Source organism: Bemisia tabaci, chromosome 7, assembly GCF_918797505.1.
Source record: "Bemisia tabaci chromosome 7, PGI_BMITA_v3".
Taxonomy (NCBI): domain Eukaryota; kingdom Metazoa; phylum Arthropoda; class Insecta; order Hemiptera; family Aleyrodidae; genus Bemisia; species Bemisia tabaci.
In genome coordinates this window covers 19,037,521-19,054,237 of record NC_092799.1, presented here as the reverse complement: position 1 = coordinate 19,054,237, position 16,717 = coordinate 19,037,521, and the positions used below count along the sequence as shown (strand labels likewise).

Below are 16,717 nucleotides of genomic sequence, written 5' to 3'. Positions count from 1 at the left end.
AGCATCTAATGACCAACTGTAGATCTATTACCCCATCGGCTGAAGGATTAATTTAATTGAAAAAATTTCAAAATCAATTGAGCTAAGCTTAGAAATATTTTTAAAATTTAAAACCGTGATATTTATTCCAATTTTCAACCAAAAGTATCATTATTGATGTACATAAATCAATAAATCACACAATAAAAAATTAAGTGGTGATAACGAAATCCGTGTGAATTTTTATCTAGAAAGTTGACCAGCTTGAGCTCAGATGATCAGATCGCGCATGCGCATCGCTGACGTTTCTGCTTGCAAATTTCGACGCCATTTGTTTCTGTTCGTGTTGTTTAGATCTGGACTTTTTTAAGCCGGTATTCCTTCGAAATATTCAGTGTTTCTGATTAGTGATAAACTATTAGTTAATTAGTTATATATTAATTAAAGTGATAGTTGAATCTCAAACAGAATTGGCCCAGCAGGTGATGTCAGCAGGAGTGACAGACCAGGTAAAGTCCAGGCTAGGCTTATCTAATTAATGAGGGAAGTATTTTGGAATGGATACTTTAATCCTTTGGTTTAAACCTTCAGGAATGATTTTTCAATCGTTTTCAGCAGAAATATCCCTGTTGTAGTGATGCACGACCGTCACTTTGACCGGCAAATCGCTATGACCCTTCTTTGTTTTCTTTTCATTGTTGTCATGGGAAGAGCGATCTCGATGGGTAGGACATTTTGACCATACTTCCTGCTTACCCAAACTCTCCCTCATTGGATGGTACCATCATCAAAAGTATGACACTATTCTTCAATTTTGCCCTCTGGATAAGTATCTCTCCTTGAAGTGAAGACGGTTTACTTGCGCTCTCTAGTTGGTTAGTCATTTAACATAGAAAATGTACTACCATGTGCTCTTTTATGTTCAGGCACACTGGTTGGCGATTATATTTTCATGCAATGTTTATGGCTCTAGATTTTCAATGTTTACCCTTACTTCCACACACAAGTTTTAAACTGTGCCTTTTGCAATGTTGTGGTTTGCGGATTTCTGACACCAACGTTGAACCTAATTTAAGTGGATTGAAGAGCGAATGATGAAGCTTCAGCCAATTTTGTTTCCTTAATTCCATTCAAGTTGCGGAACTTCTTTGGTTCATAATACCTAGAGGAATTTGCAGGTCACTAATGGCTTCAGAATATTCAATGCTGTAATTCTTAATGAAGGCAATCTGATGAGTTCAGTTGTTGCATCTTTTAAGATGTTCGTTCTCAGCTCAACATGGAAGTGGTTTTTTTCCTTGCGCTATTTATTTCTGAGGACAATACCTCATAGTAAATTTTCAGTGCATATCTTTGGGACGATAGGAAGAAACTACAACCCTTCCAAATTTTACATACGATATAAAGATTACTTCCCTGAAAAATGTTAAACGTTATGAGAAGTCTTCGGTTGGTTTTCTAACAACTACTTAGCTTCATCATCAAACTGCAGAATGAATTTGCCATCTCCTATCTCTTTTGTTTTTTTACAATCTTAAGTTATTAGAACCAATTAACTTGGCTTCTTTCTGAAAGAAATAAAAGGAGAAAAATTGAATCATTCAAGTACTTAGGCACCCTCCCACAAACGTACTGTGAATCCTTACTTATAGATTTATAGAAACAGGTGCGAGTATTATATTCAGAATAAAATGTACTTTCAACTGCTTCCAGCGCATACAAGCGCTGAAAGGTGCTTCATCTGTGTCATCTGCGCCAAGCTTCAATATTGCTCAGATTTTAGAATTTTGACTAAAGGATGAGCGATTAAAGTGTCTTACCAGAGCAACAAGAGTCAACAAAAGTTCTCATGGAAGAAAAGCTCTTGTTGGTCGGTTAAATATTTGCGTGATTCAAGCTATTAAATGACTGATTTAGTTCATACATTTCTGAGGTCCGTGTGCAATTCATGTTTTTGAATGATTTAACTGTGAAGACATGAGAAGTAAAAATTACATTCCATCCTTTCAGATTCTCTGAATTTTTCTCTTGTATGAAGCTTTTTTATGATTTAAGTCATACTTGTCTTTAAGAGCACCTTCTAGAACCAAATTTCTGACTAAGATCATTCAGAGCAGTCAGATTAATTCTAGAAGTGGTCTTTTTTTTAACTTTTTTTTGGGTCTTATTTTTCCAAGTGTTAAGTTGATTGTTCAGTATAAAACAGTATGAACAACTATACTCTTAACTTTTTAGAAGCTCTAATCTAAGGAGTTGTGGTCAATGCAATTTTTTAGTTAGTTTTACGTTACCAGAATGTCTTGCAATCCTAAAAATCCATTACGTAAGTAAGAGCTTGAATCTGTCATAGCTGTTTCGCTTTCTTGAAAATTTTGCCCCAAGAGAGAGATGTTTTTGCAATGTGATACAGATCATTGTTTTGTGCAAAATGTCACTAAAATGTTGGTTTCAAGGAAAGTTGAATTTTCACTTATTTCCAAGCCTCAATTAACTTCTTTAATTCACCCTTAATTCATAAGTACAATTGCACGGTACACCTGTAAAATTTCTTACAAATTAATGGGTAGGTAAAATTTGTGTACTTAGGAAATAATATTTCTAAACACTCAGTGTCATTGAGGAGTCATCCTATTGAAGCAGGAAGCATGCAATAATATTCTTTTAATTTCTTTTGGCAATAGAACTAGTCAGAACTATATTAACAATATTTTCTTTTCCTTTTCTTGCTTGGTTTCATCCGTGTCGCTGCAGCGAATGAAAGGACAAGGAAATCAAGGTAAATCAATTTACTTTGTGTAACCTCATATTAAATTTGCTATTTTCATCTTCTCAAGCATTCTGCTCCGTAATTAGTTTTGTAAGGCATTTAAGATGATTTAAAAAAACTAAACCTGTTTTAAGCTAAAAGCGAGGAGAGAGAAAACAGGGGTGCAGAAAGTTCTTCGGTCCATGCAGTTTCAAGCAACCAGGGATTCAGCCTACGCACTATGGCTTTGCGCTCTTAGCAATTTTTCAAAGATTAAACGTTGTTGCATCAATTTTCTATAAATTCAACGCTTTCGCAGTAAATGTTGTAAGAATTGAACACTTCTGCGGTAATTTTTTAAAAAACTCAACACATATGCTGTGATTTTCTCAAATTTTCAACGCTTCTGCACTAGTTTTGTAATAATCAGTGCGTTTGCACTGATTTTTACTAAGTATCAACATCCTTGTCTCAAGTTTTTTTTAAAATCAGTGCATTGAGCGTTCTCTCTTTAGAATAAAACTGATTTTTTTCAATTCGTATCAACCAAAACCGAACTTCATCATCAGCTCTTTTAACCTCATGAGTTCGGTTCCTCGAACTGAAAGTTGTGTTTGACGTACCGAATACTTGGGATGACGTAGAACACTTTGTTCTCCTTCATTTTGTGGATTTGCAATTTCACTTATTTTCCTGGGAGTCAAAATAGTCGTGCCACGTGTTTTGCCCCATCCAACTTTTCTACTGTGTGTTACAATCTCTGATTCATTCGGAAAGAGCTCACATTCTCCTGCATTTCGTGGATATGCAATTTTACCTAATTTCTTGAAAGTCGAAATAGTTGTATCACGCGTTATCCATTTTTTCTGGAGGTATACTTCAAGCAACGTGCCCTGTCTCTTGAGAATGCGGCGGAATTCTATCTCAAGTCTTGACTCGCAAATGGCGCCAAGTTCCTAGATGCATTCTTTGTTGAAACGCGTAGCAGGGCAGCGCGCGTACACAACTTCGAAAGGTGTATACACAATGGAGTGGATTTTGATCACAACGCAATGAAATTTATTTCATTCTCTATTACTTAGAAGTTGTATCATACGCTGTGTTCCCACTGCCAACGCAATTCGACCGATCGGTGGTTAGTTCGTGAACATTCTGCACCTCTGAGAGAAAATTTATTTATTCATAAAAAACTTATGTTCACAGTTGCATTAAAATTTCAAGTACTACAACTATGGCACTGCATAAAGAGCAAAAATTAGGGGAGACACCTTTAGTAAGTCTGAACTTTGGAAAGACCCCATTACAGAGCTCTATCGAATACCATCCATTTAAGATGGCATTTATTGTAATGTGCGTTCGTTTTCTTAAGAAGTGTTTGAATTTCTCTGACGAAGACAGAATAATGTTTAAGAGGACTGGAGCATCACTTTATTAGGTCTTGATTTTATACTGAATCGAATTGCCTGGATCCTCCCTTAATATTAGACAAATATCTTCTTTTAATTTTAAATACATGGACAAGGGTTGATAATCTTTTATGAAAGCTCTAGAAGCTGAAATTGCTGAGGGGCCGTCCATATATGATAACATGGTCCTAGGGGATCAAGGGATGGTAACCAGTAACAGAGGGGGGGATGAAGTCAAGCCTAATTTCCAACGAAATCCCAATAGAAAATTATGTTATTGACGCTTATTAAGCGTTGATTTTTGAGAGAAATATTAGAAGGGGCTGGGTATGTAATTTTAAGGATTCGGCACTGCCCAATAACCCCCCACCCTCTCTTCCTGGGGAGGGCGTGACGGGGGGGGGGGGGGTTGAAGTAAAAATCCTGGCATCATTTTTATAACTGGCACACTCAGCAGTTTGTTATGGAAAATGAAAATTAGAAAATTGTTGACCCCAGTGTATAAAGCTAGTAGCCGTAGCAAGGATCCTAGAATAGCTGATCGGTTCACTACTAGCGGAAGATCACATTGATTTGCTTTGCTCTCTAATTCACCCAGTAGCTCCTTTAGGTTCCATTCAAACTATACTCAGATTGCGCCATCAAAAATTTGTCCTCCCTCTCTTCGCGTCTTGAAATTTGAAATTATTAATTGATTTGTTTGTCGGTTGGTTTCAATAGTGCATAATGGGCCTAAGGACCATGTGATCACTAACGAGCCGGAAGTCTTTGAATCATGGCGTACTCAGCAGCAGCATCCAGTACGTTGTTGATTTTTTCAAATTTCAATAATTTTTTTGAATCTGTCACTCAACTTGCTTCTTTGTGTTATTAGGTGCACTTTGAAATCAACCCTCAGTTCACATCTTCTTTAATAATCTTCAACAGCCGATACGAACAAGAAATATAACCACAAAATTAAGTACTTAAAATTTATGGGGTTTTAATTGTTTCATCTGGAATTCGCACATCAGTTTTATGAAAATACCTCCTTTTAAAGTTGCATGTAATTATCTTTTATGGAAGAAGCTGAAATTGTTGAGGGACTGCCCTTAATTACCTCAGGGTATCAAGAGGGCCACACATATATCCAGTTACAGACGAGGGGGGGGGGGGTGTCTACCAAATTAGATGTCCAGCTTAAATCGATTAAAGCGCCAATTTTGAAATTCTGGCAAATTATGCTGAAAGGTGGAAACTCAAATTTTCTTCATAGCGCGAAAAATTAGTTTGCGGGACAAAAAATATTGATGTCCAATTTTCGTTGCTGAACTTTTTCTAATATGCTAAAAAAATGAAAAAAAAAGATATGCTTGCCTGGCATTCTTACTTAGGAACAATCACGCATGTTAATTTGGCCAGCTGTGTCAAGTGGTTAACAAGGCAAAAACCTTTGTAGCTTAATAATGACATGAGTTCCCTCTAAATCTGAAAGAATTGTCGAGGCCTGTCATTTGTTCGCATTTTTTTGACGTTAGTGCTAGTTCAAATATAGGATGAGTGAACTCCAATAGCTACTCGTCAAAGTAAAGCTGAGGATGTTTTTTAAAATCAATGTCAGATTGTATGTTTTACATGTCGTAGAAACTTCACATTCTAGAGTTGGTTCAATTGATACGCTGAAAATTTCAATTGCACTTCTTCGTAGTTATGCGCTCTGTCCATGCTGTGAATATAGGACAGAGACTTCTTGTGCGAGGAGACAAGTGCTGGTCAAACAGAAGGACTCAACTTATATCCATCTAATCGTCCGCCATATGGCCCCTTTTATGGATAATCCCTGACCTACATTCTAAGTTAGAGAGTAAGCATGAACTACTAAAATATACATTTGCACCTCATAGTTTCAAATTATTCAGCTATCACTTTTGAAATAAGAGTTTCCCTCACTCAATTTAAAATATGCCCGAAACTCTCATTGAGCAAGAGAGGAAGGAGCACATACTTTGAAGGAGTTAGGTAGGAATAGGCTCCCAAAGTCACCTACAATTTTTTTTTCAATTGTAGATTCAAAGAAAATATAAAATGATACAAGGGATGGATCAGGTAATACCTACATTATAATTAGTATTTACTGTAATAGATGAGCATGCGAGTCACATCGTGCTTTGATGGTCGAGTCCCATGGATCAAGAGAAAACTTCCTCCTTGATCATTTCAACTGTTGCATTCAATCTGCAGGTTCAAGTGGCTGAATCCACCTCTGTCACTTTATATCATGTCAGAAGCATCTATGACACTCTGATAATTGCTCGACTTTAGCTCATAATTGTGTGAATCTGCCCACAATGCTGAAAGGACCTCTTTTTGCTATAAATTCCATTTCCAAACTTTTCAAGACACGCTTTAATTTTATTTTGTTTTATGAGATCAGTTAATCTTTGTAACCAAAATTCACTGGAAAAGCTCTCTATAAGAATTAGATGTATTTCCTTTTCATCCAATAAAACATTTCCTTAAACCAAGAGAAATCGCCTTCAGCTTTTTCTTCAGACATCCAGCAGAAATATTGCAGACCAGAAATTACATTCTTTACTTACTACTGATTTGGATACTTTCTAGTCTGCAAGACGTACTTGTATGATGGGACAAAAAAGTTTGTAGGTTGCTTCACACAATGCACAGCTAACAATATAAGGGGAACTATGGGGGCTGCTGCGGCAAGCAGTCCAAAACACACCCCCCCCCCCCCCCCCCGCGGAATTTACCTGTCTCCTCCCAAGAAATGTGAGGGACTTCACTGAATTAGAGGGTGAAATATCTGTCATCCCTGAAACTGTGATTCACTCGCTTTTCCAGTGGGATCAGCTCAAAATTGCCCCAAAGACAGCTTCATTTTTCCAAGTTTTCATGGGGTAGCGCCCCCCCCCCCCCCCCCCCAAAGTCCATAAAGATAGTTAAGTTCCGTTAGTTAAGAAGGATAGTTTCCTTTTCGAAAAAAATAAATTTAAGTCAATGGAAAGCTTAGTCTCTGTGGCTTCCTAAAAGCACATTCCATTGAACTTTCCAGCACCTTAAGCTTGGACAAAAGAAAAATTAGTGGTGCCCCCTTTGTTTTCTTTTTTTCACCAAAAAGAGTCTAAGAATAAACTTCTCGGTGAAAATAGTTTTATCAGAATATTTTTTTAGTGATGAAACTGCTTCTATCATTGGTGCCTTATTTTAAATTTTAATTTTACTGCTAATTGAATAATCTATTTTCCTCATGATTTAAATGTCTCGTTTTCCTCCGTGTTACAGAATTATTCAGCTCAAAATATGTCTGGTGGCTCAATGGCAGCTCCGTCTGATCCTTATACAAATTACTATGGCTCTAATGCTTATTCTTATCAATTTGGAGTAGGAGATGGAACTTGGTCCAATGGTGGCGATCCAGTAACATTTTTGAGTGGATATCCTGCCACTCCTCAAATTGCACACGATACAGGTAAATTTCTTTTCTACCCAGGGACACCAACTATCTTCAGTATGAGTAATTTTCAATGTTCTTTCCATAGCGAATTACGGAAAGAACGAATATATTATTTCGTAACAAATCATTATCCATAACGAATTATCATCTAACACTAACCAGTATGCCTTTTGTACTTATATGAACTTAAAGATGACTTTCAGAAAGGATACTACTTATCTGAATAGGTACATGTTCGAATTTATAATGGCTTCCTAAACTTTATGGCGATCTTAAACTGTAAGAAGTACATCAGATGAGAAAATCTTAAAGCTTAAAGGATACCTGTAATTCAGTGCATGGTTTATACTTGGAAGTTTTAAGGTTCATTTCAAACCATTCAAAGGCTTTAGTAAGTGAATTTTACGTCCTGACCTCCTTAAGAAGCGATAGACTTTGATGAAACTATATCCTTTTGCAATCTGGTGGCTCATATCACCGCAGAATGGACATTTAGCAACGACAAGAATATTGGAAAGTTCTTTAAGGCTCCTTTCAAGCAAACTCATTGTCTCATTTCTCTTCAAGCCTGTTCACTTATTTTTCGCATTTCAATCTGTCATCATTTTAATTGTCGGGTTTGTTTTTTATCTGTTTGAAGTTGGGTACTCAATTGATGGTATGTTTGGAGGAGCAAGCGGAGGATTTGCATCAACGTACACTCAGCCCGGAGCTCACAATGCTAGCTTTAACTACTTTACACATGGTAATGGGGATTATTCCACTTGGGGCAACGCACCTGCCATGACGAGAAAACCATATGATGAATATTTTCGTGGAACCGATGGCGCGGTGTACGCCAATGCCCAGGTAGATCCCAATAGTGTGAAAAGTGTCGAAGAAGGTATGCAAAATTTAAGTGTTGGGCACTCAGCGCCGGGTGTGGAATATATTCATCAGCATCAGTTGAAGGAGGCTATGATGGCTCCAGCCCCGAAGAAGGTTACCTGGGCATCTGTCGCAAGTCAGCCAGCTAAACCTGCTCCAAATTCAAGTTCTAGTGGTATGAAAAAGAAACCAGGGATGCCTCCTCCACCGATGGTACCTGGCAAGCACAACATGGACATTGGTTTGTGGGAAACGAAAAACGGTTTGGCTTTGGCGGCCAAAGCTCAGGTGAAAGTGCCACCTCCACCTCCGCCGACCGCTATTCGCTCTGCGTGGGGTGCACATCATATGCGTCCAGCCACGATGGCAGGACCGCGACCTGTTCCACCGCCAGCTCAGTATCAACCACCTCCACAGATGCCTCCACCTCCGGTAACAATTGTAACTCCAATTCCTCCGCCTCCAACTGTTATGCCTTCTCCTCATCATATGCAAGGGCCTCCGCCTCCGACTCTTCAACAGCCACCTCCGATCCAACAACAGCAGCGGCATGAGCAACAGCAGCGACATGAGCAACAACAGCGGCATGAGCAACAGCAGAGGCATGAACAGCAACAAAGACATGAGCAGCAGCAGAGGCAGGAACAGCAACAAAGGCATGAGCAGCAACAAAGGCAGGAGCTGCAACAAAGACAAGAACAACAACAGAGGCAAGAGCAACAGAGACTCGAGCAGCAGAGACAGGAACAGCAGCAAAGACACGAACAGCAAAACCAGCAGCGGCATGAGGTCCAAAGTCAGCATCTTCAGCAACAGCAGCAAACGTCAATGCCTCCACCCTCTCATCCAGCGCCCTCTCCTCCGATTGCTTCATCTGCCTCTGCGGATCCTACTGCTGCCTTAGAAGAACACCCAGTTCTTAAAGAATTGACACAGAAAAACAATTACAATCCACCAGACTTCGATTTAACACCAAAAGGTGCCCGATTCTTTGTGATAAAGTCTTATTCTGAAGATGACATACATCGTAGTATTAAATATGAAATTTGGTGCTCCACAGAGCATGGTAACAAAAAGCTGGACGATGCGTTTCGTGAAAGGGAATCGGAAAATGGCACTGTGTATTTATTTTTCTCAGTCAACGGATCAGGTCACTTCTGTGGTATGGCTCAGATGGTTAGTGCGGTGGATTATAATTCTTCAAGTAGTGTTTGGTGTCAAGATAAATGGAAGGGGCAATTTAAAGTGCGTTGGATTTATGTGAAAGATGTTCCGAATGTTCAACTCAAGTTCATTACACTAGAAAATAATGAAAATAAGCCTGTCACAACTTCTAGAGACACGCAAGAAGTACCTTATGACAAAGGCTTACAAGTTTTAAAAGTCATACATTCATACCGCAATTCGACATCCATTTTCGATGATTTTATCCACTATGAAAAGAGGCAGGAACAGCAAGACCACACTAAAGGATCGCATTCACGAGATCATCAACGAAATAACTCGCCCCATCAGCATCATCAGTATCATCATATGGATCGAGGGAATCACGATAGGATGCATGATAGAAATCATGACAGGAACCACGATAGGAACTATGACAGAAATTATGATAGGAATCATGATAGAAATCTTGATAGAAATTTTGATAGAAATTTTGATAGAAACCACGAACGGTTTCACGATCGAGGCTTCAACAACTATCATAAAAACAGACAGGTAGGTCAAATTCATTCAGTTTTTTATTTTATTCTAATCAACTGAAAACTGATAGCAAATCAGTCAAGTCATGAATTTGTTCAAGACTCAATTTTTTTGTCAAAGATTGACTTTCATTTTTTACGAGATAGATTTTTAGTTTCAGAGAGCATTATCCACACCAAAGATAAAATAACATGAGAAACTTCCTACCGCTATACTCCCTCCGATACAGAAATTATCATAAGAATCAGTTATCAGATCTCCTTGATGATTCCTGATTATCCAAGTGTTTTTTAAGCAAATACAACTCAACTTGAAAAACTTGTTTGACCCTCTGTGCACCAATCTTGAGAAAAGTAGGGCTGAAACCTGAATTTTTTGTCCTTCTTAAATTCGTTTTCTACTGAACATGTTGGACTATGCGATTAGTAAATTTGTGCGTGATCTCTATGCCGCATGATCTATTCTTTTTTCCTGGTTTTTGATTTCTTTTGGTCAGTGTTATCTTTCTGGCTGCCAAGGAGGCAGAAGATCTGCTCAATCATTAATAAGAGGTTGCAACATTCCCACTAGTTATTGCATGTATGAGTACGGAAAAATTCATTTTTCAGTCCTGCTTTTCTTGAGATTGGCTCATAGAAAATTGATTTTAAATTGTCCTCAGTAGGTTGTTGGGAACATCTTAAAAAAATGTTGAAATTAGGCTAGAGCATAAGTTCTCAGTATTGTGTGCACAGTCCTTTGCCACTAAATGAAAGTCATGATTTCTCTATTATTTTCATTAAAAAAACTCATTGATTCCCATTCATGGCTTGAGACAAATCTCTCTATCTCATAGCAAAATAAATATTAATGTAATTTAACTCTAATTTTACGGAATCAATCCTCCAATGGAGAATTTGCATGAAAATTTTTTATTGCTTCATCTGAAATTGCTTGAAGAGCTGATTTCACAGTATTTTTTATAATTTTTTTCTAATATGGGGATTAGTATAAAAATAGATTTAAAAGTGAGAAAATGCACTGCCTAGTGACGTCATCTGGTGGCATTTCCCATTTAAACACACATATGTTAGCAGATTAGATCGTTTTGTCATATCCTCTCCAATAATTGTTCAATTCATGAACCAAGGGTATCCTCGTGTTCAGTTCACTCAGTAGTTACCACTTAAACACGAAGAAATTCATCAAATTTCAGACATCTGCAAATTCTCTATTTGCTCAAATGTCTCAATTTGTTGAGTTAATTAATTCAAATCACAACTTTTTGCAACCCTCATACCAGGATTAGCAGGAAAATTAAACTTTCTCTGAGTTTTTGCCTTCATTGCTGCTCTCAAAAATTGTTAAACATTATGTTAAGGAAGTATTCATGATTAGCATTTTACTTATTGCTACCTTTTTCTCTCATTTTCAGAATCGGAATGATGGGAACGAGCATTATGATAGACATGATGGTGGCGGAAACAATTATCATCGTAATTACAACCGGAGTGGTGGATTTTACAACCACCGTGGAGAACGTGGGGACCGCAATGATCGAGGAGATCGCAATGACCGAGGAGATCGTAGTGATCGTGGAGATCGTAGTGATCGTGGAGAACGCAATGATCGTGGCGAACGTATTGACCGTAATGATCGCGGAGATCGCAGTGATCGTGGAGACAGGATGGACAGGAGTGATCGGTTTGATAGGAGTGATCGGATGGACAGAGGTGATAGAGGTGACCGAGGTGACCGTAGTGAAAGAGGTGATCGCAATGACCGGATAGATAGGGACCGTGGCCGTAATTATAATAATGATCGTCGACCAAATTATAATCACCATTCAGAGCGTAATAATTCATCATCTAATAATTCTTCCGGACACAATAAGTCTCAAAATTCATCAGGCACTAGTAACTGATTGTAGTGAGCATCGTTTGTGTATTTTTTTTCACCTTTTAAGAAAACTGTTAAATTACGATTTATACTTTTGCATTATTATTGTAATCAACCTAATCATTCAGTTGTATTTAAAATATAAGTAAAAAAAGAATTGTAGGAAGTGTTAAAACAAAGTACACAGATGTATCAATATGTATTCACGTTATGTATGTATTAGTGTTTTGCATAAATAAGTATTTTTATATTTTTGTGTGATTTAGACAACTATATTTAGTACCGTTCATCGTTTACCTTTTATTTTTACTTCATCCGTTTTAATTTTTCTCTTTTATTTAATTTTTCTCCCCATTTTACAACTGTTTTCAATCTTTTGTCGTTTGTAATATTCCTTCGCATTTTTTTTTTCTTTTATCTAATTAGTGTGCATTAGAAGAATCAACTTCATCTGTGGGAAATATAATTGAGTCAGTCTAAAAAAGTGATGAGTAAGACAATAATGATTTATTCAAGGTCAATTAACTTAACTTTATCATGACTCAGACACAAAGATTTCATTTTTTCTTGGAAAAAAAATTCTCTCAGGATTTCTACAAATCGGACCCAACAGAAAAAATGGAAACATCTGAAGTTTGGGGAAAGGAACCATTAGTTTCTAAAATAATTTCTCGGATCGCCGAATGCTTTAATTCTTTTTTTTTTCTTTTTCTTTTACAAGTGGGTAAAAATATTTACATTAGGACTTAGATAAAAGTTCTTTGCCTCTTTGAAAACAGTTCATCCCCTTTGAAACAGTACCAATAAAGTGAGTTATTGTTTCTCACAGAAGAGAGGAAAAGGCCTTTTTTGTCACTGTAAGTGTGAAGTAGATGAATGGCAAATTCTCTGATTGTTGCTACAGTGATATTATGCAGAATATAAGCTGTTTCAAAGACCATCTAGTTGTCTGTCTCACACATAATAATGTTTCACCATCTCTTGTAAGTTTGGCGTAATATGTCAGTGAAGCGGTGTTGTTTTTAAGGCGAAAAACGTATCAATTAAGGCCTTCTGCATTGTTTTAATGAACTAATACAGTGAGTTTGCAACTTCCTTTAATTTTATTGAATAATTTTAAGGTTAATTGCTCTTGTTCCAATCTTCAAAAGCTCCATCTCATAAGATGAAATTTACATGTACTTTAAAAATTCCTTAATTATTTCAAAGGATTTTCAAGTGAGGGGAAAAAGCTTAAATAAATTGTTAATTTAAAGCAACGGAACCTTAAATGGTACTGTACTTCAATTTTCTTCGAACTATCAGATCAATATCTTGTTTAGTTTTTTCTGAAAACATCTTGTTCATTTTATTGGTGCCTCGGTTATTTTATTTTATTCATCAATTCACTGCTAACTGCTCTAAGACGAATTTCTGCAAGTGTATTCGGTTAAGTTTTTTACCTATTGTCAACCTCTGTTACAACCAAACGAATTTCGCTCGAGGTGACGGTACTACAGCATTTGGTTTACTTGTTAGCTGCAATGACGACTTCATCCAAAATTCTCTACTGGCAAACGTCTGCTGTACGTCAGTAAGTCATCAAACCATAGAGTTGAGTTCTTGATGTCTGGCAAGTTTTTTTTTTTTGGCTCGTTAGTTGGCTGTTTTGTGAAATTTGGCTCAAAAGTAATCCGAATTCATTCACGGAAATTCGCTCATAGTAGCACATCTGCTGTGTTTTTTTTTTTTTTTTTTTTTTTTGAAAATGCTAGCAAGTTGGTCAGTTTGCAGCAATAATCATCATGAGCTGAAGATTGGAAATTTTTTAAGCATGGTTTGCAGAAATCCTGTTATTTTATTCCTGTATAGAATCGGTTATTTGTAGTTATTTGTAGTGAGTTTTATCCAATCGTTTTCACAAAATGAATTTTAACAGTGTTACTACTTAACTCAGCTAGTCTGACAAAAAAAAAAACAGTTCTTGTTTAAATGGGGAAATTTCTTCCTTTTCTATCAGTTGTTAGTTGTCTTTTTAATGAATGAAGCTTTCATCATGTAATTGATGCGCACTTTTAACTTTGTGAATTTAATGCTATGAAACCTTGATTATGGTTTTCCTTGTAAATCTCAATGTGTAGAAATGAAAGATTTTAGACAACTGCTCATGAAAGCTAAACGAGCCCAAGTACGTATTTGATGATTGTAAGAAGAAAGAATGTTGATAGCAGCTACCTCAATATGCTCACAGATAACTGTTGGAATCTATGCAGTTTGCTCAAGTCTTCAAGCAAATCAAAGCTCTTGAATGGCTTTTGATTCCCAGAAATTTGTTTGCATTTCAATGAAATTTATCAAGGTCTAATTTTGATATTGTATGTTAGTATGTACAGTCTATTTCACAAGATGTTTCAGTCAATCTTACATATTCAAAAATGAATGGCGATCAGAGCTTGAATTTTGTTTGCCGGCTTGTATTTGATTGAAAGATAAGGGAAGAATGTTGACTTAGTTATTCGATTGCTGATATCGGTCTGCACCATCGAAGAACGAAGTATAGTTCGAGCCTGTTGTAAAGAGAACTCAACTTGTGCACGGTTTGAGTTCAAAATATCCAGACTTGTAGTTGAATCTAAAGGTTAGGTTTCGCAACCTGCAGTCGCTCTTAGCCAACAAAATTCGGACCCTTGTTGGCACTTTGGAACAGCAGACACTGATTGAGCAACTAGTATCCTTATTGTTTTATGAACAGTTTTGAAGTGTGAATCTTTTTCCATGTTACTTACTATGTATGGCTCAAAAATATAGGTTTTTTTTCTCAGTTGTGAACAAGAAAAAAGGTAACATAATAAAAAGAACGAAATGAGAAAAAAATTAATCTTGGCATTTAATACCTTCAAAGTTACTCCACGATCGGATGTTCAGACACTTGTTGTGCCGCAAAATAGCCAAATTTTGAGCCCTTCAATATATTTAAATGATAAAATTACTGTTATTTTGACATCGTGGCAAAATGCCGTACAAACTAATACCTGTAAATTCACCTTAATTTAATCATCATTGATTCAGGGATTTTGAAATGTTGTTTCAAAGCTTTAACTTATCATGTCTCTCTCCTGCCTTATCTTACTGTCGCTCGTTTTACAGAAGGGCGCATGTCGATTTTTCCATGAGCTCCAAAAAGCAAGGATTATATGTAGAATTGGGCTCTCATAGAAATTGAGGTACGCCCTTACGCCAGATCAAGTTACCGCGACACTATCAAGTTACTGTTTCAGCTCTGTATTTCTTTAACATCTAAATAGGCATGATCCTACTCTCAGTATTAAGAATTATGTAGGCCTAGCCTCTTGCAGCTAATTCAAGGCAAGGCTTGTTCATAATGCTTGAAGTTTTCATTAAGATGGTTCTTTAGAACTTTTGAGAGCGATTTGATAGACTATCGACTAATTGATCATTTCTGGATTTTCAGACATTTCTTAAAATTTCCCAGCATCAAATCTTAAAGTAGTACGTCAGGTATTTGTACACAAAATTCGACCATTAAGCATTTAGAAATAGCTTAAAAAGTGTGTCCCGAGTGAATAACGCAAAGCGTTTTGCCTTTTGATTGTCGCAGGTATCCACTCAGATCGTACTATTTAAGCTATCTGAAAATGTTTCTTGCTCAAATTTTGTGCTCCAATAAGTACTATGTGTACTGCTGTGTAATGTGCTCCTTAAAGTGCTGAAGAACTACCTAATACGTTACTTTAAAGGCAAAAAAGCAGACCAACTAACTTGACAAAATTCAGCTTTCCTCGTTCAATTTAGATATTGGGTTTATTATTTCATTGTTGCTCGAAAAATTTAAGGATCGATAAAATGGCAGTTGTCCAACACTTCGTCGTAAGAACTTTTCTTAATGCTTGGCTCAAGATCCTCTTTGTTTATCCTATACAGAAGACCTATTGATAACGAATTTAATACTTCAGTGCATGTAGTTTTGCATCCAGTTGTTTTTACTATTTTTTTCCAAATCCGTTATGTTTTTACAAGGAGTTTCTTATGGTGCTACTAAAAGCTGAAGACCAGGAACATAATCTACGGAGTCAGTTAGAAATTTAAGTCAGTTTGACCTTTGATAGTCAGAAGTATCATTTGAGGGGTTTCTGCGGGAAAATTCTGCCTTCATTGAAAAATGACTTTTTCAATGGAGTTTCCAGCATTTTTGGTGATATTCTGTGAGTTTACAGCCCCTGGTTTGAACACAGTCAACATCTTCTGTCGGAAATGTTGAAATAGTGAAATAAGCTGAAATTCATTTTAGCCAACCCCTTATCTGTTATGTTAAGCCCAGCTGTTCCCACTAACATAAGTATTCACTGTAAAGCTTGTCAACAAGGAGCTTGTTTAATCGCTACTAAGTTTCCGGTGCTCAAGAAAATGATGAATCGCTTCAGTGCACATAATCTGTTTTAATCTTTTTAGTGTCTTTCATCAGGAGCAAAGCTCATCCGTAGCCATCCGTTTGGTCCCTTCTTTTATCCCTTTCCTGTCTTTATCGTAGAAGTATCGTTTAAAACAAATCAGACATGTGAATCATTTTGTTATTTTGTGTAAAAAAGCTCTTTTATGCGAAACAAAAAAATTAATAAATGAAGAAAAAAATTTAATTGAGTCCTCTTTTTCCTATTTCCTCCTTAATTGTCTGTGGGAAATTACTTC

The 16,717-nt window shown here is 36.8% G+C and overlaps 1 protein-coding gene across 4 annotated transcripts; it reads left to right on the top strand.

Annotated features, from left to right (window-relative positions):
* Positions 1-284: 284 nt before the first annotated feature.
* On the top strand, positions 285-16,665 carry LOC109029591 (YTH domain-containing family protein 2). 4 transcript variants are annotated; one of them, XM_019040102.2, is made up of 6 exons: positions 285-488; positions 2,731-2,755; positions 4,852-4,931; positions 7,411-7,597; positions 8,223-10,168; positions 11,568-16,665. In XM_019040102.2, the coding sequence occupies exons 1-6, from the start codon at positions 465-467 to the stop codon at positions 12,054-12,056; spliced, it is 2,751 nt and encodes a 916-aa protein (XP_018895647.1). In that variant the 5' UTR covers positions 285-464; the 3' UTR covers positions 12,057-16,665. The 4 variants fall into 4 exon arrangements, with proteins under 4 accessions (XP_018895647.1, XP_072158764.1, XP_018895649.1 ...); XM_072302663.1 differs by lacking the exon at positions 2,731-2,755 and having other exon boundaries at positions 286-488; XM_019040104.2 differs by lacking the exon at positions 4,852-4,931 and having other exon boundaries at positions 286-488.
* The last annotated feature ends 52 nt before the right edge of the window (positions 16,666-16,717 follow it).